The sequence below is a fragment of the Ammospiza nelsoni genome, chromosome 6 (assembly GCF_027579445.1).
Source record: "Ammospiza nelsoni isolate bAmmNel1 chromosome 6, bAmmNel1.pri, whole genome shotgun sequence".
NCBI lineage: Eukaryota > Metazoa > Chordata > Aves > Passeriformes > Passerellidae > Ammospiza > Ammospiza nelsoni.
The window spans coordinates 29173363-29197887 of NC_080638.1; the positions used below are offsets into that span (position 1 = coordinate 29173363).

General features: G+C 39.2%; 1 protein-coding gene across 9 annotated transcripts in view; it reads left to right on the plus strand.

The window, feature by feature from the left end:
* The window catches only part of NUMB (NUMB endocytic adaptor protein), a 92747-nt gene that overhangs the window by 65834 nt on the left and 2388 nt on the right, over positions 1–24525 (plus strand). The window contains exons 3-10 of one of the 9 annotated variants that reach the window (XM_059474762.1): positions 3765–3839; positions 9324–9356; positions 14731–14805; positions 16652–16792; positions 18243–18444; positions 20589–20891; positions 22876–23025; positions 23860–24003. In XM_059474762.1, coding sequence (XP_059330745.1) covers positions 3765–3839; positions 9324–9356; positions 14731–14805; positions 16652–16792; positions 18243–18444; positions 20589–20891; positions 22876–23025; positions 23860–24003 — 1123 coding nt within the window. Of the gene's footprint in view, positions 1–3764; positions 3840–9278; positions 9357–14730; positions 14806–16651; positions 16793–18242; positions 18445–20588; positions 20892–22875; positions 23026–23859; positions 24004–24525 lie in introns of all 9 variants that reach the window. The other 8 variants (XM_059474765.1, XM_059474766.1, XM_059474767.1 and 5 more) reach the window with 8 other exon arrangements.

The window sequence follows — 24525 nt, forward strand, 5'->3', positions numbered from 1 at the left end:
CATGGATTTTAGCTTTCTGTAAAAGCACTGGTGGGTAATTTCTGGTATAACGATTAAATCTCTTACAGAACAACTTATGTCCAAGAACTGCTGATGTCATGACTATCATTCACTGGTTGCTATGGAAATTAAGTAGGAGTACATTCAATATTAATACTGCATTCCTGCTAAGTGCATTTTCCTGATGGAAAAGTACTCACTTTCTCCAGGAATGCTACAATCCCTGTCACAAGAAATGCTCTTTGCAAATATGTCAGAGGTATTCCTTTCCTTACCGTTTTCAAAGTCATCATCCACCACAGTATGGCTTGGGCAGTTCTGTGGGTTTCTGTGTACCCAGCACTTAGGTGTCCCAGTCCTTGGGTGTTCACATTATCCTTTGTGATAATGTGCTGTCATGGATTTGCATGAGATTTTACTTATATAGGACAGTTGCTGCCCAGGCACTTCAACAGTATTTTTCTTCTCCTTTAGTTTGAAAGGGAAGTTCCTTTCAAATATCCTGAAAGGTTGTATATAGAAGTGTGGGATTTGTGTATCTGCTTTAAAGTGGTTTCCATGTAATCCTTTTCTAGTGATGCAACAACAGAGTTTAACAATAGTTTATTTTTCTGATAGTCCTGAATTCTGGTATTTAACTTTCATTTCTGGCTCTAACTAGTAGCTGCATTTCCTTTATTAAATTTTGAAATGTCACTCATAAAATGCTGCTGCATTAGTAAGTTGAGCTAATATTTCAAATTTAAGGCTACGTTGAGATAGATTTACAATTTAGCACTTCTGTTTAAAATAGAAACTTTAGAAGAGGTTTCAGTTTTGACAGTCTCTTGCCAGTCTTCTTGAGGAAATATTTTTGTCTTCAATTACAGTCCATTAAAAACCAGATAAATATTGCAGCACTGGTAAAATACAGCAGCTGTGTATATCTACTCTTAGACTGATGAAAGAAGCTTGAAGACTTGGAAGGGGACCTGCTGCTTAAGGGGCATTTGGCTATGAAGAGGACCACAGTGTTCTGGTTATAGAATTAAAATTTATTTTTACAGGAAAGAAAAGTATATTGGCACGTGTAAGCAATTAACACACCACCACTCCATCCCAGAAAAGTTAGAAACCAAAGCAAGAAGAATTTTGAAATTGCTGTAAGATGTTCAGCACTAGTGCTAATGTTGAGCTTTTGGCTTCTGCAGAACTGACTTCTGCAATGGCAAGAACAAGGTTTTTTTCCTCCTTGTATGAAGAGCTAGAAGTGTAACATTTAAATGCAAACAAAGTACCTTTTGTCCTTTATATCATAAAGAAGTATTGTGTGAGAGTGTAATTTATTTTAAAATTCAGAATTGATTGATGCTCAATGAGGTCTGTGGATTATACCCCTTTGGTGTGGATAGATGCACTTGATATGTGTAATAATGTCTCCATTCACAGGAGTGGAAGCAGTATTGAAAACTGCAGCTAAACTTGCTGTCTCCAGCAGCAGTGGCATGACTGATTGTTGGAAGTTGGAACATGGGACTTGAATAGAGGTTTGGCAACACAGGGGAGAATGGTTGTCTGTTTTGCAGTGTGACATGAGGCAATATTTACCCTGTTCCATTTCTCCCTTTTCCAAGCAAAAGGCAGGTTGCCAAGTACAGGGGCTGAATGGTTTGAATCTTCAGTTGGAAACATTCTGGCTACACTGAAGTAAATGAGATATCTGAAAGTTACCCTCTATATGGATGATACAAATGGTCATGCAAACTAGATGGTTTGTTCCTTACACATATTTTTTTTTCTGTCCAGTACAGACCTCAGACTTGCTTCTGTCTATATCACTCTCTTCTTAAAGAGAAGTTGCTAAACTCAGAACTTTCTCATGACAAATGTATAACAGAATTTCTGCATCTGGAACTTCTCCCAGAGAAGTCATGGCACAACCGAGTAGCTGATGATGTACATATGTACTTCCAGACACACAGTAATTGCATCTTGAGTTGTTACTGTTTGTGTATTTTTAGGATTAAAATGTTCTGCTTCGTGCTCTGGAGAAATGAAGATCTTGCGCAAGTGTTCAGCAAGCTCAACTGAGGGAGTACAGTTGCTGTTTTGGCAGCTCCAGCATTCAATTATAAGGCTTCAGCCTCACAGAGCTCATTTTGAAAAAGCTCTAAAGAGTCAGATCTTTTATTTACCTTCTAATTTCAGTGCAATTTATTTTTCAAGCTATTCTCCAGCTGTGAGGGCTGATTTAAATGAAATTCTTCCCAAATTGTTCAATCCACATTTAACTCTGCTTAAAAAAATGCCACATAGTGAGATTTAATGCTAAAGCTCTCTGTCACTTAAGATATTGTAAATCTTTCAGCAGTTTAATGATATATAGAGCTTCCTCTTATGGAGCATCTTGCCTTGCATGAAAAAACCTCAACTTTCCAGTTTCTATTAAGTCTTTGAAACAATCTTGATTTTTTCCATATAGTTGAATCTCTGAATCTGAGGGTGCTTCAGTATGGTACTGTGAGGGAAATGGTTTTTTGTCCAAGTCTAGTATCCTAATTAATGAAAGAAAATCTAGGAGATCTCAAATAACTCATGACAGAATAGTCTGTTATAAAGTGCAACTTCTTAAAAGGTTATTAAACTTGTGTTTACTACTGCATTAAGTGACACAAGCATTGATTCTTGTATCATATTTTAAAACCACTTATTCGCTCTCTAGCTAGCCTAGAATCTAAACGCTAAATTGCATACAACTCTTACAATGGCAAGTAAATTAGGGTAAGTTTCTTTCACCTATAGCTCTCACTACAAAACTTCAGAAAGATTTTCATAGTTTCTCTGATTTTATTCAAGAGTTAAGTACTTTGAATAAGGATATGGATTTTTCTGAGAGAACACTTCCTTTCACTAAAAAAAAAAAAACCCTATGATTGGATAAAGCAGAGAATTTGGAAAAATTAAAGCTAAAAGTTTGAGTGTCAAATTATCCATGGTACCCTGAACACTACATTTTTGACATATATTTCTTGCAACTGGTTTCTCTATAGACTAATATTATTCTAGGTTATAAATTCAAAGGCTTTGAAGCTTGACGTTTCTATTCACTATTGTGTTGCTAAGGGGTTTAAGTAGAGCTTGGTAAGATGAATCTGTGGAAAACAGATTTATTTTTTTAACCCCTCTTTGTAAGAGCGATGAATGTCTCAGTGTCCACATAACAACCTGTTGTTGAAATGAAGGGAAACAGTTTTGGTTTACAGTTTTGAAAAAGGGCTGGGCAAATTTCTCATATTTGGATATTACCATGCAAAAATATTTGGTCATCTTACTGTGTAGTGTAATTTGGTTTTCAATAATAAATACATTTATCATTATTAAAAAATTAATTTTCACCATTGTCTTGATATTGATGTAAGGTTTTCATGCTATGCTAGTAAAAAAAATTACTAAAGCTGATGATGAATAAGCAGGAAAGCACAGTTTTCAATACTTTATTTTAATTATTAATTTTATAGTTACGTATTTTCCCCTGAGTAAGGAAATTCTGTCTTTTCCTCCAAATTTCTAGTTGTATTGTGCTTTTCTGCTGATGCTGGTGCCCCCATAGATATACACAGTCAAATCCCCAAATCCAGGTTTAAAAGAAGGCTGGCAAAGTGCTGGTCTATTGCAATGTCTGTTGCATCAGCTGTACTGAGATGAATTCAGATCCTGGATTCATCAAACTCCCAGGAGTTTAAGGAGCTGCTATTAACCTTTTCTCCCCATACTCTTTCCTGCAGTACTTGGGCCATGTCGAAGTGGATGAATCCAGAGGAATGCATATCTGTGAAGATGCTGTGAAGAGGCTGAAATCTGTATGTATATTTGTTTAATGGGAACGTTGGCTTTGGGGCTGTAAGTGTTACTGGAAGAGGTCTGTTTGGAGCTGTGCTCCAGCTAAAGACTGAACTTTTGACCCGTGTTAGGAGAACAGTTGGCCGGTTTGAGAGCACTGCTGCTCTTGGGGGGACGTGCTAATCTGATGATGAGAGGGAGAGTTACAACTGTTCTTTCTACTTGCAGAAACTATTTGCAAAACAAATGTGTAAAAATTCTCTGTGACCTTTCAGGCTAAGTTGGTACCCACATGGGACTTCAGCCATTGTTTTTTAACAGCTTCTCCCTCTCTCTCTTTTCTTCTCCCCCTCTCTCTCTTTCCCTCTGTTGCCTGCCACTTTAATAGTGACTTAATTCACCATTATTATACAAAATATTACTTGTTTTAGGATGCTTTTTTTTCTAATGCACTGCAGCATTGTAGTCATGCATGAAATAATCCGGCTTGCATCTGCTCAAAGTGGCCTGAAGGCTGTCTAATTCTGACATGTCATGAAGTGGGCTGCTCTTAGTTTGGCTTCTGTGAACGTTTGCTCCTGTAAATGGCACTCGTTCAAAGCTCTTTGTATTTCTGTGGCTCATTTGAAGAGGTCTTGTCATCTCTTTCCTGCAGTAATAATACCACAGAATCCTGTGGAAATAGCAAACTCCAGAAAGGCAGTGATCAGTCTGTCAAGGAACTGAGGCTTTAACATCATCGAAAAGCACAGGAGAAAGGACATGAAAAAATGGAATTTTTAGTAGAGATAGAGAACTGCAGTCCTTGTCATTACTTCTCTTGTATGTTTTATCTACATACATTCTTCAGTATGCATGTAGTGGAAGAAACTCTTGTATTCTTGAAGCTCAACAAAATCCATCAAACAAGTCCATTAAACCCTTCTACTGGTTTAAAATATGTGCCTTAAAATATGTGCCACTGGACATCCCTTTCCTCATCAAGTCTGAGAGCTCAAACAGTTTCCATCTCAACCTGTTTTTTCCCTTCTTTCTAGCACACAGCAGAGCATTATAGGTTGTCTTTTCTGCCTTCTGTTGTGCTGTAAAGTTTGTGAATTGGTTTAATGCTCTGATTAAAATCAAGTCTTTTCATTCTTTTCTTTCTCAGCTAATGTATAGTAACCTGTTCAAGCTGCATCCCATCTGTTCCCATTCAGTCTGCAGTGATTAGTGATTGATTTTTATTAAAAAGGGCCACACAAAATATAAATGAGTTTCTTTGTTCTGTGGATTTAGTTTACGTACCTAAAAGTGCAAGTACTGACCACATAATCAATTGCATCCGTTTTTGTCTCTGATTTTTTATGATTTTCTCAGAATACTTTCTGTTAGCACACCAAATAGCACTGCAGTATCTACTTTGTGCTACTTCTCTCATTCTCTTCCCTGGGGAGCTATGCTGTGAAGTAGCTGTTCTCTAGTTTATAAAAATCTTACACGAGTCAGCTAAGTGTAGCTAAGATTATAATTAATGAGACACACTAAAAGCATAGCACCCAGTTTCTTCTGTAATCTGGATTTCTAGGACTGTGAATTTTGATCACATGAATTACTGATTCAAACATCAGACTTGGATATTTAACTTTTACAGTTAGTCAGCATTTTCTGAAAGTAAATAATTAGATTTCCTTAATTCATGTTATGTCATTATGCCAAATTGTGGATGGCATGAATTTATCCATTTTCTTAAATTAACATTTTTCTTCAGATAGTTTTGATTTCTTCTGCTGTTTGATATCTATGTGTACACCAAATACAAATGTGCATATCTTAAAATTGCTATTTATCTGCTTTATCAGTGTTGGAAGTTGAGAAGTGAAGGTGAAATTCTCTTTGTGCCCCAAGAGGAAGATTCAGATTACTGAAATTACTTTGTGTGCTTTAGTTGCTAGACTCTATCAGATGCAAGGTCCATTTGGAGCTGCTCCCTGCAATTCAAGTCCTGCCCCTCACCCCCAGTATGTGGGTTTGAAAGCACGGGCATTTCTTTAGGACATCACCATTACTGGAAGCTCTGTTCTGTACAAGACACTCTTAATTTAGCAGAAGCCAAACACTGGGTGATATCTCAGCATGTGAGGAATGTGATGATTAAACAGTTTGTTCTTCTGGTAGTCCCTCGCTTTCACATTATTTAGTTATTTTGATGGGCTTTCTCTTGGTTTTGAGAGAATTACAAGTTTGAGCTGCTGTGCTCAAACTGAAAGACTGGCTTAGGGAAATTGGACTTCACTTTTAATGTGGTTAAATGACATTGAAGTGTATGTGGGCTATTTTAAACTTTATTCTCTGCATGTAAGGTGTAGGTTTTATAAATCCAGTCAATAAAAATTAGAATTGTTGAAATATTTGTATCCTGTGGCTTCCAAAAATTAAGTTCTGTCTGTCTTTTCTTATTCTAATAGATATATTTTCACCTCTTAATTCTTGCTGTACAACAAGTTGGCAATTTATTTGGGGAACTGAAGACTCTTCCTTTGTAGGACTGACTACTGGGTTTTAAAAGATTTTGTGGGATTTGCTAAGAAGAATATAGAACAGTGTTAATCTTGACTTTAGGAATAGTTTAATTACTGCTTTACTTTTTGAAAGATGCAAACAAGTATCTTTGTCTCTTTATTGTGGGAAATAACTTTTCAGGGATTTTTTTATTACCTGCTCCTTTAATGGGTGTAATTGTTTTTGAGCGCTGCATCTTGCAGAACTTGAAAATAAGTGATGGTGATCATTTTATTCAGACATTGCTTAATTGACAATAGAGTACAAGAAGCCACTTTTAGCTCAAGAATCCCTCATCCACACTGTACTCTGTTGTTACAGTTTTATAGCTCTGAAACTGCACACCAACAATACTGTAACTTTGTCTGATGAAATGACATCACAGTCTCATTAATAGATTAAAACCCCCTCATATTTAGCTATTAGTTTATTATTAACATGGGTTTATATTATCAACAGAACTTGTATTTTTCCTTAGTAGAGTATTACCAATGTAGTTTACATTGTTCCCTTAGTAGAGATACATTGCTAGCTTTGTATACATTTAATATCTGATTAGATTCTTGTAGATGGACATGAAGCTCTAAATGGTTTCTTCAGAACCATTTAACTGAATTTAAAATATTTAGTGCCAACTGGAAAGCAGCTTTAAGGGCCTTGTTAAGTGTATTTGACTCAGGTGTGGGAACATCATCAAAGAAAAAAGTGTACTCTCTCATGTCATATTTTGATTTTAAATCAGCTTTAGCTTGTAGTATTGGTTTCTAACTTGCCACTTTTTGTTTTAAATTATGCATTTGTTTTAATATATGTTCTTGTTTTAGCAGGTAAAGAGACATAATTTAATATTTTAAAAAATGCATTAGTTACCTCTAAACTACATTAACTTAGTGTTGTTTAAAATCCATTTTGCATGATGCCTTTTCCATTAACCTTGTCTAGTTTATTTTAAAAAATAATCTTGTTTAACAAGCTTTTTTCTGAGAGCAAAATTAACCATCACCTAAAAATGAGGTAGCTTCTGGTGAATCTCTTTAGCTTTTGCTGTCTTTAAAAAGCTGTTATTTAGTGTAATGCAATAGTCATCGCTCAACTTGGCAGCAGCATCCAACCCCTTCTCATTATGCACACTACATTGTGATTAATCCATTAGTTCCCCTCCTAGTGTTCACCATATCCTGTCCAAATACATAACTGTTCCTGCCTCCAAAAGTGCTTAAGCTTTTCAGCTGACTGAGCTTGGAGATGTTCTTTATACAGTGTCTGAGTTGATGTGAGTATGTCCGGGCGACAACGGATAGAACAAGAGGACACAGTCTCAAGTTGCGTCAAGCTAGATGTAAGTTAGAAGTAAGAAGGAAATACTTCACAGAAAGAGTGGTCAGAAACTGGAATCATTTACCCAGTGAGGTGGTAGAGGCATCATCCCTTGAAGAATTTAAAAAAAGACTGGATGTGGCACTTGCTGCCATGATCTAGCTGAACAGTTAGAACATCGGCTGGACTAGATGATCTTATAGGTCTCTTCCAGTCTTGAAAATTCTGTGATTCTGTGATTCTGTGATACTTGGTAAAACGTTCTGCAGAAGGACATGGGGCAGAGAGGGACACACCAGCAGGGCCAGGAAATGCAAAGCTGAGATGGACACTCCCTCCTTAACTTGGTGTTTCCTGGCAGTTGTTGCCTTGCATCAGAACCATAGCTTTGAGTTAAATATAACCTTGTTTATCAATCAATTCTTCAGACACTGCCTCAGGGTATTTGTGGCAATACTTTAATATAGCAGTATCAGTGATGAACAGGTTGGAATTGCACAGTGTAAACGTGAGGTCAAGGGCTGTCACAGAAACACTCCCTGTCTCTTCTGCAATTCACCTCCTCCTCATTACTGCTATACCAGAGCTTTCTTACAAGGGAAGTAATCTGGAAAGACAGCAGGAGCAGCTCTGTGCTTCACGCCGGCTTCCCTCACGCAGAGCAGCATGTGGCTGTGCTCACAGAGCAGCAGGCCTGGTGAAGTGTCCTCTCATGTAGTTTACTTTCCACCGTCTGGTAACAAAATAAAGCTAGTAAACTAAACTGCATGCAAATACGCTTAAAATTGTGTGCTGGCTTTTTCTTAACGTGAATTGGGCAATCGGTATAATTGCTTTCCTGAAGAAATTTAGGAAATTGTAGTTCAGCCTTTGGTATCTTTGCACTTGCCTAACTGTCTCTGCCTGCCTGAGCTGGTTTTAAAGGCTGCTCAACCTATCAATTCAGAGTTGTAGAATGAATAACTAGTATTTGTATAACTATTGCATAAAGCCTTGGAAGGCTTTAGAGAAAGAGGTCTCATTTGTATTTGAGTTCTACCACAAGGTTACTGTGAAGTTCCTTGCTTTTCAGAGAAGACTGCATAAGATGTGAAGCTTGAGAGTAGCATGTAAACCAGAGCAATAAAAAAATGGAATAAAATGCAGCAGTACTTACCCCTGCTTTATATCAGCCATACATGCTTCTACAACATACAGAACATTAGCTTTAGGGAAGAGTGGTCAATACAGAGCAAATTAGCCTGCAATTCTGGAGTTAGAACCTTGCATTTCACAAGAGCCTGTGCAGTATTTTACTTGTTTAACCATCATGTCTGCTGCCAAGTTTGGTTTATAACCTAACCAAAAGGGACTAAACAAGGGAGAGTGAAAATAAAGTAACCACTTTGCATGAAATTGGGGCTGAGGTTTTCTTCTTTCCACCAATTTCAGGGCAGTAGCTTGTTAGAATTGTGTGTGTGCCCTTTGATCTGCATTTTCATAGGATTATTTTCACATTTGCCTGTCGCACCTTCTCATGGATAACTCTTAAAACCCCTTCCTTTCCCTCCAAACCCTATTCTTGTGTGTGCTTGTTGGTTTGAAACCCTGGGACATTTTAGCTACCTACAGTAATAGCGCTCGACTTGTCCCCCCTGTTCCTCCAGGAAAGGAAGTTCTTCAAAGGCTTCTTTGGAAAAGTAAGTTTAATGCCTTGTTTGTGCTTGCACTATAAGGAGTTACATCCCTGGTATAGCACTGCCATAAAATCAGGGTGTTGAGAGTGCCTTAATCCATTTCAGAATATTTGCTTCTAAAACAGGCTTGGAAATATTTTGATCAAAGAATGTGGTTTCAAAAGTAATCTGAAACAGAAACTTAGATATCTGTGGACTGTATCAGAAATCCAGTGTTCTGAAGTGATTTGGCATTCCTGAAAAAAAAATGAAAATCTTAACCCTTAAACTTGTGCCAACCTACCTCACTTGGGCAAATACCTACAGAACAGTTGAGGTCTGTGCTGTATAAGTGCCTCATGCCCAGCTGCCTGGCAGCATGAGTCGATACCCAAATGTTAGCACTGGGAGAAAGCAGTGTGCCATCTCTTAAACCTTCCTTTTTTGAGCACAGTCCCAATTCAAAGGCATGTGAAGATGAGATCAGGCGTTCACTTACTATGTTTTCCTAATGTCAGCTCAATCTCCAGTTTCTGTCATTGCTCTTGTTTTCACAAGAGGACAATGTCTTAGATGAGAAGGGGGAAGCAGCTCTGTCCTTATGCAGAATGTGCTGCGCTGGTGGCTGGGTGGTTTTGTTCCCACTGCCTACATTTCTGCAAGGCAGAAAGATCACACTCTCTTTTACCTCTCATCTGTTTCCTACCTCTGTGTTTAAAATTCCTGTAAAACCTTTTAATCCAGCTTTCATATGAAGTTAATCTAAGATAATGACTTCTGAAGTATCTTGATAAAATGAAACTTTGCTTAAATAGAAATTAACAGGTTTGTAATGTTCAAATACATGCTGAAGTCTTTTGAAGCAGATTATTCTCTGGTCATGAATTAGTTTGGGCTTTACTTGGGGAGTAAGTAAGGTTTTTTCAGCTGATCCTTTATCACCATTCACTCAAATAGTGATAGATGTCACGCAGGGACATCTGGTTCTCCAGTTCTGGTGTCTTCCTGTGATGTAGGAGAGCACATATCTAAGTGTAGTGGTGATGGTGAGGGGCTAAAATACAGAAGATGGCAGATCTGTCAGATTAATGAGAACAGTCCTGTGTGCAAATCAAATCCTAGAGCTGGAATCTAGAAAGACCAAACCCAAAGTGCTAAATTGGAAACAAACACAAAGCTCCCACCTCAACCTGATCAGATATGTTAGTTTTCTCTCTGCTTGTTGGTACTAACTTAGATTAGGGTACATAAGAAAGCAAAGATGTAAAATGAAAGGTATTTGCATAGCACTTAGGTAAAAATCTTTCTTTGACTTTTTAAATTATTAAAAATGCCATCTTCCCTATTACATCTTGGTTGATATTTAATGACGTCTGGTACTTCACCACAGCATTTTAGATTTCTTTTCTCTTGTATTATAATATTTTGACAAAGAAGGACCTACTTCTACTTCAGCCTGTGAATTTCATTAATTAGCACTGAAACCACTTAAATCCATAGTGTTTAGATATCCCCACAGTAGCAGTGTGGCAGTGCCTTTATTACAGCTTTGGCCTACAACAGGAGCCTACATCTAGGGAAATCTGCAGAAAAAGGGACAGCTGTTCTCTTATTAATAATTGAGAAATACTAATAACTCTAATATCTTTTGGCTGTCTCATCTATAATTTCTCCCCAAGTGCCTTGCATTGGGATTAATATAATATTCCAAACTGCCGAGCTATTTAAAACACACCAGCAGCTTTCAGAAAGTCAGTCTAGACATGTCTGCCACTTTCCCTGTCCATATTTTTCTCCTTGTAAAATGTAAATACGATGGATTTGTTTCTGGAAATATTCAAGTGGTTAGTATTGAAAATGCTTTTTTAAAATTTTAAATAAAAATGAGATGTCTGTTGATAGCTCCAGGATAGGCTTTTGTGCTTATCGAATAAGCTGCCTTTTTAGGCAGCTCCTTTTAAAACTCAAACTTTTCTGTTGTAAATGAGTATTGATGATCTTTGTCATGTTTTGCCTCCACGGAGCGTGTGTATGTCTCATCACACAATGTTTTATACAGAGTCTCAAATGAAGATTTTTCTTTATCTATACCTTAGGCTCCAGATATATCTTAGAGCCGTGTCCAAGTCCCAGGATAGGATAAAATATAATAGGCAGAAAAACTAGAAACAAAGGTAAAGTATTTTAACAATGTGTTATTGGGCAACTTCTGTTCTGGCATCCTTAATACTTTGTGTTCCACCTTAGGATAGAGCAAGGTATCAAAGTAGCTAGTTTTTGCTGGGTTGATGCCCATCTCTAGGGCACTGCCAGTTTGTCAGAGGGGCTTCTGTCATGCCTGGCCTGCCATGGACCTGCTTTGTTCTCCAGCCTCGTTGTGTGTTAGGATAAGTGCCCACCTGTCCTCCTGGAGACCTCTGAGGACTCTGAAATGAGTGCAGATAATGACTCCCGTGCTGGAGCAGATAACTGACCTTCCCAGAAGGGCTGAGCCGGGACGTTTCTAGGAGTGCTGACTCAGCACTGGCAAATCAGGCTCCCAGGAGTCAATGCCACATGTGGCTCTCCTCAGGCAGGGCTGTCATCTAAAAGCTGTAAAATATAAAGACAAGTTACAGATCTGGATGTCTAGATGAGTCCCTTGGTAGCAACATTTCAGAGCGTCCTGTTCCAGTGGATATTGGCCACTTGCTTTAAACAGTTCTGTTTGGAGTTGCCTGTACCTCCCAGGATTTGTTACACAAGCTGTGATCCTGTGTTAGAGTTCACTTCCCATGCAGTATCTTGCAGCTGCTCTGATCTTTGTCCAGTATGTGCCAATAGTGCAATGCTCCTATCTGCTCTGTAATCACTGTTTGCTTGGCATATCCCACCCGGAATGGAGTAGTACTTTGATTTGTATGTCCAGTAGGAACTGGATTGGAGGAGTATGTTCCTTCATACATCACTGGTAGGCACAGATAAGCTGAGAATTCAGAAAATGTAAAAATCATTCATTGTCCAGCAGTAGTAGCAGTGGGTTTGGGGTATAGACTCTAGGGATAAGCCCTTTCAAAGCACTGCATCCACCATAAATATAGAAGAAGGAATTGGGAGATTAAAGTGAGTTTGCTACACTAAGAAAAAAAGAAAACTCTTTGGTTATCTTGCATGTGGAACCTAATGTTTCAGTGGGAAAAGAGAGTGTAGGAAGCTCTTCAGCCTTCTCATTTTATTCTGAGAAACATGAATTTCATGTGTTAACTATTTCTAAATCCTCATTTGGTAAAATAGCAAGTGAGGAGTAGCTCTGCTGAAGATCAGCATTGCTTTATGAAGTACCCAGCTCAGTTAAACTCGGCTTCAATACAAGCTCCAGGAATTGTCCACAGTTTCTGTACAAGATTTTTATTGTTTGCTGGGGAAAGATGTGTATCTCTTAATCTAATGATGGCAGTCTAAACAAAGCAGTTACCTGCAGGCATTATCCTCTCTTCATTGTTTGTATTTGCTTGAAATAAAGATTTTCAAGACTTATGGCTTACAAACAGCCAATACTCTTTTTAAAACAGTTCGAGGAGACAGACCATTTATTTTGGAATTAATAGGGACTTTCAGGCTGTGGAAGCTAGCTGAGCGTTGAAAAGACAGACTATATTTTGTGGGTATTGATACTGCCTCTTAAAACAAAATATTAGAAGTGCCTTTTATATGCTGCAATATTTTCTAACACATATGATGGTAAATTTAAGTGTATCTTCTGTTATGAATTGCACTCTTTCTGTTAGGCATTCCAGAATCTAAATTAAACATTCTCTGGGGTATCCAACAAGTTGGATGGTCATTTAGAAACTTGCTTCTGCAAGCACTTCTCTGTAGCTTGCTTTCATGCTGTGCTTATTTTCTCTCTTTTTTTCTTTAAATGCTCTTCTGTGCAAGTCAGTGCCATTCTCTGTTCCTACCAAGCTTTTTGAAAATGCTCAGGATGTCATTGCTGCTTCCGAAATTGGGACAGATAGTTCCTCCCCAAAAAACAAACAGAAGTTCTGCCAGCACCTTTTTGTTCACACTTGCTGCTTTCTCTGAGAATGAAACCAATGTGATATAATTGGAGAGTTTTCACTCCAAGATATTTCATTCTTACAGTGTTAAAATTGGTATTGCAGACTTGGAACATGCAGTAGCTTATGCCAGAAGGTATTCTTGTTCCATTACTTGCTGTAAGAATATAAAGTATTCGCATCTGCAATAAACTATTAAAAAATTATAAAATAGTTTCAATTCTAGTTTGAAACCACTAGCTAAAACCCTTTCATATTTTCCCCCCCCCTGTTGCTTTCTTCACTCCCTGCAGTGATTTTCTGGTGGGTGCCATTAGTAACCACAAACTGTGTAAACCCAGTGCTTCAAAACACATAAAGAGAGTATTTTAATAACTGGCTAAAATAGGGGGATTGTGAATTAAAGTGACAGGCTAAAAGAAACTGTATTAGTTTTCTAGTAGTAGTTCTCTGTAACAGCCAGTAAAATTACGTTGACCTATTTTCTTTTCAACGAATTAGCTTCAGAAGAATATTGTGTTTGTACTGTTTTCTGTAACTTTCCCTTGAAAAGTAAACAGCCTGGAAAGAATCTGTAGTTTAAATGGCTTCTGAAGCCCTCCTGTGTTTCCCACTTTTACTCAGCCTCAGCTTGCAGCAGCTGAAAGTTCCCACAGTCAGGTTTTGGATAGGAGCCAGACCACTCTCCGCTGCGCCCGCCTGCCACACACCACTGCTTCTCCAGATACACACCCAAGGGTTAAGAAATCCTATTTTTATACCTCTCTCCCAAGATAAGACATTTAGGTCTTAATAAATTAGTGAAACATATTTGGGTGATTGATCTTAGCATTAAGCTTATGAGCTTAATAAGCTACACCGTAACTCATGATTTTGGGTTGCTTTTAACACTGGTTTAAGGTGATGCCATGATTCTGCCATGGGACTATTGGGGCAGAGGGTAGGGCTGGTGGAAATATCAGGTAAGAATTTTCCTATATTTAAACTTGTGCTGAAGAAGCTACCTGTGGTGTAACTCCTTATGAATGAGTGTCTTCTGACTCTAGTGGAATTCTTCACCCACTTGGTCAGTCTTGAATTCTTTACTGTCAGTGGATGTACACCTTACTTCTGCCTCACCTGTCCTGTGCCCTCTCCCCATCCCCACGATGTGCTGTTTCTGAAATACTGGCTTTGGCTTGGTTCTCTTAATGTTTTGCAACTTGGATTGAGCTTTGGGCACCCTACTGACCATGGACTTCATCTACACTTAATGTTATAGTTCTTGAAGAGGGGAAGCGGGAGGCAATTGGCTGTTGGCATAAAACTGTTTTGTTTTCTTTTCTTTCCCCCTTTTTTTTTTTTTCTTTTCTTGAAAGTCTGGGAAGAAAGCCGTCAAAGCAGTCCTGTGGGTTTCAGCGGATGGACTCCGAGTTGTAGATGAGAAAACAAAGGTTAGATTTCCCTGGGCAAAAGTTTAAATCTCTCTATAATAATGTATGTGCTATATCTTTAAATGGACAGCAATCTTTGTTACTGCAAATGTTGGTATTTGAAAGGAAGACTGAAGTGTGTAGTTTGGTTTAATAATTTCTTGTTTTGTAAACATATGTACACCTCCTAAGTTTTTTCCCAGTTTTTTCCACAGTACTCTCAAGACACATTTTGTAAAATGTGGCAGGTGTAGCACAAGCTTGAAATATTTTTTGTTGCACCTACTGCAACAAGCATTGGTTTTTCTGATGACTTCTGTTGGCAGTGAACTTGAAGGGTCCCTGAACTTCTTTCTGCACCACTGCAAAAGGTTGCAATAGTAATGCATAAGCAAATTCTCATATATGTTTCAAGCAATATAATTTTCAGTGCATCCAAATCCTAGAATGGATCTGAATGAACAAGAGCTTCCAAAAATGCAATGAAGAGAGTAAATTAAATAGGGAGATTGTAGCTTCAGACCCAAACTAAATAGTAACTGCATATATCAAATATAATAATCTTTAATATCAAAAATATTGGTCTGAAGTGGAAAACTAATATATTTGTGGCATGATTCTAGATTGTTTTACATTTTTATTGTCAAATTACAATTTTTATTATGAATTAGCACGTGGTGTACCACCAAGACACGTGTCCAAGTAAGAGCAAATGATTCTTGGTATTGTATAGATGTAGGCAATTAGAAATAAGAGCTTTAACTTACAAGTGCACTAGAAATTTTAAAAGATGGCATGGCTGTGAGGACAATTTTAACTCTTGTCAGTGTGAAATAGTTTGTTTTATGTTCATATTAATTGACACTTTGGTCAACCTAAAAGATGATTTCTCCAAGCCAACACTGACAAACAGATGTAATTCATATCCCTCTGGAGCACAACTGCCTGTGAGATATCTGCTTGTGGTTAGACTTCTCCAGGGCTGCTGCAGTGGTATGGCTCATCAGAGCTAAAGTTGCTGCCTCTCAAGAATTCACTTTCTAATACAAACATACTGATGTGAAAGAATTCAGTCTACTGATTGCCTCATGTAAAAGTAATAATACTTGTATTATTTTTAGAAATGTTGCTGCATATATGTAATATTTTCAAATTGATTTTTAATAAGTTGTGCAGACTCTGGAGGTAATTAAAAGTATAGGATTTAAAAAGAAAATAAACTGTTGCCTCCTGGTGGTTGAATACATCAGCAGAGGTGCCAAGTACTAGTCACCAAGCAAATGAAATAATTTGGAAAAAGATACTAGAAACCTAATTTTTGATGAGGATGGCATAATCTTTAACTGTACTGTCTCCTTTTTAGAAACACTTCTCCCATCTGTGGGACTAAATAGGGAGCATTTGGTGCTACCAGTGCTGCTGGTGCTTTCTCTAGCATCCCTGCTTAGCTGACCGGGAGGGGAGTTTTGCTCTGTGTGTAGCAGCTGCAAGACTTTTCACTCTTGCAGACCTCTCCCCCAGGTTCCAGCATTGTGTTTTAATGACAGTGAAGACTTTCTGGTTGCAAGACTATGGAGCTGCTATGAAAATAAAATTACATGTGCCTCCATAGTCTAGCAGAGAGCTCATAGGAATTCACTGGGTCCCAAAGATGGATGGTGGAGAATGTCATCTCTTCTTTTTGTTTTGTACTGGGAGCAGATTTTGAATGACAACTGATGACAAATAATTACAGCCTCATCAGGTTATCCCCTTTTTAGTATAACTCATTTTTGTGCCGTTACACCTGACAATGACTTGAGTTCAAGTGTTTGGTGCCGTATTTCCTCACATTTCTTGTATTTTGGGGGGGATTTTTTCCCTCTAGGATCTTATAGTTGATCAGACGATAGAGAAGGTTTCTTTCTGCGCACCAGACAGGAACTTTGACCGGGCGTTCTCGTACATCTGCCGAGATGGCACAACGAGGCGCTGGATCTGCCACTGCTTTATGGCTGTGAAGGACACGGTGAGTTCAGGATGGTCAGTGGGCAGCTCTCCCAGCTCTTAGCTAGAAATAAAGGGCAGGAAATGTGACTACCTGGGATAGTGTAGTATGTTGTGACTCCAACTGAGATATTACTTAGTCCTTGTAAATTTTTTTAATTCTAATTCCCTGCATCTGAAATATTTGCCATCCCTCTGTCGTGCCATCTTATGGAGAGAAATGCTGCTCAGCCTGTGTGTAAAAGGAGTGCAGTCAGCCTCAGATAATCTCCAACAGAAGGGAACTACTCTTCTAAGAATAGACAGAAAATTTTCTCATTTGAAAATGTTTACAGCCAAAAACTGAAACAGCAATGACAGTTTTTTCCAGGATAAAATCATAGTGAGTAAATACAGACTGGTTGTGAATGCAGTATCTTGTACATGAGTGTTATCTTGAATGAAAAGTCATCTGAATGTTAAGAGATGAAGCTAAACTGAATTAAATTAGCATTCTATTTCCTTCTGAGTGACAACAATATTTTGAGTAGGTTTAAAATCAGTTTCTTGCTGTGTAGACTTAGATAAGTTATTTAACTCCCTGATTTTTCTTCTCTCTGCTGTTTGTTGAATCCTGCCTATATTGTACGAAGTGCTTGAAACCTCATGCAGATTCGCTGTGTGAGGTCCCCTGAGCTGCATGTTCAGAGCAATGGTGCTTGATAATTTATCATTTTTCTTTAGACAATGAAGTTAGAAATTCCCAGTAAAATTTATATTAGAGCTGGAACGTTTCTGTTTTCATCTGTGAATAACAGGTCAGTTCACTTACTGATGATGATAGATGAGTTGAGCTACTGGTAGCAATAGCACCTCTGATTCAACTGTGGCAGCTGTATCAGCTGGGTTGCTGGACTTCCTCAGACTTGAATTTCCTTTTTACAGTTATTGGATAGTGGATTCTTTTGACCTGGTGAATAATGGAAGTGCTTTTCATTAGGCACTCCTAAATCTAACATGTGCACTTGGTCAGGACCATTAAGAGGTGTGAGTAGTCGCCACTGTACTTTTAACTTTCACAGGTGCAAGAGTAGAGTCACCCTGAGCCCTCTGTAAACTTTCTCCAAGAATAGCACTTACCTGTGCTTTAGCACCTACACCTTAAGATAGCTTCATGAGAGTTTCTGTGTGCACAGATGTATCTAGAGGCAAGGGATAGGTGCGGGCACATTGTTGCACTGGCATCTTAGTAGCAGTTGAACTAAACAGATCGTGCAACAATCCCATTCATTCCTGGGTGGCCTTCTTGAACATGGCTTGTGCATTAGTAGCTGGGAGTCTTTGTGTGCCAGGTTTAAGGCTGAAATACAATTACAATCGTTTTCTTTAATGCCTGAATTAATTTGTTCTGTAAAGGCAGGTTTCAGTTTGTGATGCTTGAAGCACATGTGTGTTTCTGTTCAGTCACTGTGATGCAATGCTGTCTTGTGCAGGGGGAAAGGTTGAGTCACGCCGTGGGCTGTGCATTTGCAGCGTGCCTGGAGCGAAAGCAGAAGCGAGAGAAGGAGTGTGGAGTGACTGCCACCTTTGATGCCAGCAGAACCACATTCACTAGAGAGGGGTCATTCAGGGTCACTACAGCTACTGAACAAGCAGAGAGAGAGGAAATTATGAGACAGATGCCGGATGCTAAAGGTACGGGATGCAATTTAAACAATCATCTGCAGTGAGCAGAGCCAGCACTGAGGCTCTGTGAGGATTGAAGCTGAGCAATGTCCTTACAGCATTCCCTCTCTTGAACCTTAATATGTTCTAATCATATTCCCAGACCATTGTCAGCTCACAAGGTGGAAAATGTTCCCAGATTCACTCAGTATTTTCCCACATCTCCTAGAAAAGGTGCAGGTGGCTTCATATGTGAAAGCTCCTTCTGCTTTGTTTTGTCAGGCTGCTTTATGGCAGAGAACACGGTAGGTACCAGACTAAAAGTCCTTATTAGAAAATTGTTTAAAAAATACAACAAGCTTGCCAGACAGAAAGTAATCATTTATGCAGTCTAGTCCTTGTGGTAAATTAACCGAAAATGATATGCATTTTTCCTAGAAAAGAATGTATTTTTATCTTGATTTTTAAGGTAGGTTACAGACTCTATGTATACAGCTGTACTGCATGAAGGAAGAACAGATCAGTTACAGAGTGCTTTCAAAAAAATCCAGAATAACCACTCCCTCCCCATAAAACACACAGGTGTTGGACTATTAATTACATTCAAAATTAGTGACTAACTGATTTGAGAGGAGATAAAATGTTCTGAAATTAGGTGAAAGTAGAACTTCTTACTCAGGTTTTGTTACAAAGCCTGGAGTTCTACGGCTAACAAAAAATTAAGTATTATAAATACTGTTTATAACCTGCTTCACAGTGAAGTCAGACTTTTGTTTCAGAGGATTTCACAGCAAGTTTTATGCTGCCTCTTGATTGTAAAACTTTAATCTTCGTTTTTATCATCCATCTGCTTGTTTCCATACGTTAGTTTCAGAATGTGCTAAATGAAGCTTAAACACAAGGCCTTTGTTACTTGAGGGCATGAGTCAAAGTCTTGACTCAGTGAAGGTGTGTGAAATCCTTTCCAAGAATTAGAAAAGTTTCACTTGAATGAGCAGCTGCAACTCATGGGTATTGAAGCTTACAAGACAATATAATTAGTTCCTTCTACCATTCCAGCTCCTCAGAAATCTCTAGTCTGACTCCTCTCTTTACCAGACTTCTAGTTATTCTGCTGATGTGTCAAAAAAAAAGTCATTGCTTTTTCTAAAATATTTGGAAAACAGTATAGGTAAAATAGAGCTCATACCAGGATATTGTCCTTCTGTGTTGATGGAACTGTGTTTGTTGCCCCCAAAGCCAATTCATTTATGAGTGGGAAAGTTTTCCTAGAGGTGGAAAAATCTCCCCATTGCAATTTTAATCATAAGTGTCATGATTTAAACAAATCTTAATCCTGCATTTCTGCCATAAGGCCTGTCTGACAGGAGTATCGTGGTGCTGTGCAAAGCCCTGCAAAATGAAGCAGCTGACTTGAAGTTGGAGGATCTTCCACTGCAACTAACTCATGATTGAGTAGTAGCATTGCAGCTAAATTCAGTACAGGAGTGACACAGGAACTCCTTGCAAATGTGTTTTGTGTTAGCAAGGCCTGTCAGCTCAGAGGCTGAATCTGCCTTGCAGCACATTTCCCTCTACCTGTGATGTATTTCCTGGAGGAGCTGAGAGCTGCAGCCCGGCCTGTTAATTGCTGCTGCTGCCTTTGGCCTGCTAAAGCTTGTGCAGCGTGTCTGGCTGCTGCTGCTAATTCTGCAGGGCTGGGAGGGTGGTTTTTAAAAGAGGGTCCTGGAGCTGTGTTCTGTTCCCTGCTGCTGCTAAGTTGTGCTGCTCACTTAATACAGTTGGTGATAATATTTTGTCCATGGTTGTGTATGAGACAAAGTAAAGCTCTCAAATACACAGTATATTTTTCAGTCTTAACCATAAGTGAATTACAAGTATTTCTGGAGCTGGGATCTCAGAAAGAAATCAGAAAGAATACAGATGTAAGGCCATACTTTCTAGGGAGTGGCTTGCCTTAGAAAGCTGTGGGGCTTTGATATGTGTCAGGTGATGTGGTGAAGACAATGGAGGTATACAGAAATTGTGTTTCTGCTGTGCTATTAGAAACTCACTTGCAAGAGTGCTAGTTATGCAAACTCCTGCAATTTCTCTTTTCAAAACAAATGGCAATACAGGTAGGCAGCTGAACAGTACTTTGCTTTACTCTTCTAACCTCACCCTGTTTCCTCCAGCAGTTGAAACAGAAGTGAAAACAGTAGCACCAGGTGCTGCACCAAACAATACTGCCCCCTCTTCTGGCTCACCGACCTCTCCTACTGCTGAAGTTGCCGCCTCTGTGGATAAAGAAACGAGCAACCCCCACGCGATCCCGCGGCGGCACGCCCCCATAGAGCAGCTTGCCAGGCAGGGCTCTTTCAGGGGCTTCCCCGCCCTGAGCCAAAAGATGTCTCCTTTTAAACGCCAGTTGTCTTTGCGGATAAATGAGCTGCCTTCAACAGTGCAAAGGAAGACTGACTTCCCCATGAAAAACTCAGGTAAAACTAAATGGTTCCAGTGAAACATTGCCTTAAATCGTCCCTTCCCTTCCCTTCCCTTCCCTTCCCTTCCCTTCCCTTCCCTTCCCTTCCCTTCCCTTCCCTTCCCTTCCCTTCCCTTCCCTTCCCTTCCCTTCCCTTCCCTTCCCTTCCCTTCCCTTCCCTTCCCTTCCCTTCCCTTCCCTTCCCTTCCCTTCCCTTCCCTTCCCTTCCCTTCCCTTCCCTTCCCTTCCCTTCCCTTCCCTTCCCTTCCCTTCCCTTCCCGTTTCAAGTAACTCCTTATTTTCTGGTAAATCCTTCTTCCTGCCTCGTGTTGATCATTTATCATGAACGAACATCACCATGTCAGAAAATTTCTGCTTTGGGAATAGGCAAGAATTTCAAATGTGGGGTTCACATGCAGAAAACAGTTCTAATTGCTATCTGAAGTATTGGAGCACAGCTTGAGGTGTTCCAGAAATGGGTGTTGGTGAATTAGTAGGTTTGGCTCTTCCCTTTGAGTCACTGAACCAGTTCTTCCACTTACTGTCAGGGCATCCTGAGACACAAATCCCTTCAAGGCCTTAACCACTTGTCTTGGGATCATGTGATGCTCTTCTGTAGTCTGTCCTTCTGTCTGTCTGAATTCTTTCTGAGAGCAATGAAATTGCTCTTCACATTTCATTAAGAGAATCTACCTGTTTAGGTGGTACAGCTGGCTGTATCAGTATTACGTGATACAGTCTTCACATGATGATAGTGGGGTTTTCTAAAAGTCATCCTAACATAAACTCCTGGGGTGCTCTGTAGGTTGCATAATGTCCTTGAGTTCCCTTAGCTAGGTGTTATCCTTTGGGCCAGCTGTACTCTCAGTTGGCAACAGAGCTGGTTTTAGGGTTCTAAGCTTTGAAGTAAAAGTTAGTGTGGCAAAGACAAACCCAACAAAAATCCTTAGTCTGACTTCTTTCATAATCCTTGTTTAGTGACCTGTGCTTTAAGACCAGCACTGAGCCAATCAGTTTTACAGCAGTAGTGCACTGCTCAGTAGTGATAGTCACTGAGCACACACCACAATCCTAATTTTTCATGATTCAGAACATTTCTGATGCATGTTCCCATATATGCCACTGCCAGTGCTGCTTACCGTCCCCCTGCATGCACTGTGTTGGAATATCCCTTAAAGAATCAATTTTTGGGCATGCCTCCCCCTGAATTTTAGATCTGGTGCATGTTGTGTGCAGACATTTTATGTTTCTTACACTATTTTGTGCTTGATTATGCCTGCTCATGTCAGTTCTGTGCAATGACAGACTGATGATTGATTGGTACTTTTGGAAAACACTGCCATTAGTAATAATGAGAACATCTGGTAAGCTGGCAACTTTACTCCAGATGTTACATTATCCACGTGATACTGATGCTTCATTTAAAACTGAGCATCCATTTTATCTGAGCATTCAGCTTTTGCTTTTATGATTCTAGCACAGGAACTGGGGATTTCAGCTACCACTGAACTGGAACAACCAACACTGACTCTAGACTGAACTTGCTGCTGTGCATTACTGTCAGTACATTTAAAGTTACTGTAGTTACTGTACAAGTATGTTGTTGGAACACTTAAATCTATCATAAGTATTTTCATTTCACAGAATGCCAAATCTTAGAGCCAAACCTTTGAGAAGTTTAGCACTTTAATACTGAAAGATTTAGATCTCTACTTAAACTGTAGAAAACCCTTTTTATTTTCTAATGCCAGCATCCTTTAAATCTGGAACAGTGATCTCCTTGCCCTCTTGACTTAATCACAAAATACATTAATGTGGTGTTCTATTTCAGGCCAGATCTTCAACACTAATGTTAAAAAAAAAAAGCTGTCATGCAAATCAGTAGCAAGAACATGTAGGAACATAAGGGAACTAATTATATTTCAATTTCACATTAGTAGTTGTAAATTGTTTCTGTATCCTATAAACTTTCAATTTAATGAATTCTGTTTACATTTTAGTCCCAGAGGTAGAAGGGGAAACAGACAGCATTAGTGCCCTGTGCTCTCAGATCACCAGTGCTTTCAGCACACCATCAGAAGATCCTTTCTCTTCGGCCCCCATGACAAAACCAGTGACAGTAGTTGCACCACAGTCTCCTGCCTTTCAAGGTTTGTGATTTCTTTGGATGCTGGATAAGGCTTGAATGCACATAATGTTGCTTTCTAGTAACACATGGTCTTAATTTCTTGTGCAAGTCCTGTTACCAGTATTTTGGGTGAATGCATCCTGCTTTATTCATCTTGTCTGTTTAATTTTTCTGTGGTTTTGTTTTTAACAATAAGTTCATGCACCTACCACACAGTAGTTACCTCTAAAAGGAACTGGCTTTGAGGTAATGGCTATTTTATCATTCTGCCTCCTGAACTGCATAGGAGTGTGTCACAGGAACCAAATCTCGCAAGGGAAGGGATTTTATGCTACCACAATTACTGTTTTTTACACAAATTCTTAGATAAGTTGTGGAAAAATGCCAGCTATAGAACTCATAGCAGCCATTGGTATTCATTTCACTGCTATGCTTTTATAGAAGTTGTGTGAAAAAAGAACCTCTCCATGTTAATTGTAGTTATTGTTACTTTGTATCTACAAAGTGTTTTTTTTTTTTAATCTAAAATTAACTGTACAATAACTACTGGTGAGCCATATCTCTTCCTTATAGGAACAACAAATTTAACTTCAGTCAGTCATCAGAACTCAAGGCCTCCAAATGGACATCAAAATCCACCATCCCATGATTCTTTTAACAAGTGTTGGCTTGGTGAAATGAGATTTACTCTCTGTATTGGCTGTCAGTCCAGTTTGGCTAATTACCCGAACTCCTGTCATGTGGAAGTGTCTAAAAGTGTTGTATGTGGATAGGTATGACCCAGCCCACTAATACTCCAGTCACGTGCATGCCTTGCATGAATTAATCGCACTGATGTTGTCTGCTCCCATTTTAGTTAATGGCACTGCCTCTGCCTTCTGTGTGCTTGCTGCTAAACCATCCCAAGCTGCTGTAGTGTCCACAGCTATGCCAGTTCGTGAAACCAATCCTTGGGCTCATGCTCCTGCTGCTAATACTGGAGCTGCGGCCGTGGTCGCTGGTAAGAGTGGAAGTAGATCCGGTGCACTGCTATAAGAACTTGGATCAAAAGCATAATTGAGCCCCGGAGACAATTGTCAGTGCCCCTTAATGGCAAGTGGAAGGAACAGGAACAAAAGCTGGAAGTAGTAGCGTTTTGCACGAGTGGATGGAGGGAAACGATGAATTTGCTGGTGCTAGGTCTGTAACCTGGACTGATTCTTATTTTAGCAGCATTTTATAAAATCAGTGCTTAAAAAGGAAGTAATGAAGTTGTATGCAAATTTGTGTGTATAAAAGGGAAAGAGTCTGTGTGTATCCAAAAAAATTTTGTGTGTTCTTTTCACTCATGTACATAAGGAGGGATTAAGTGTGTTGCTTAAAGGCTTAGAGGTTCATTTCTTCTGTTTAGTAAGTTTAGTGTGTCCCTCCAGGCCTTGTCTGCACTGTGTAAGGTGAAATAGTCACCCATGTGGGCACATAGGCTAGAAGGCTGCAATCTGAGTTACTTCATGTCATGGTGTAAGCGCCACTCCACGAGAGA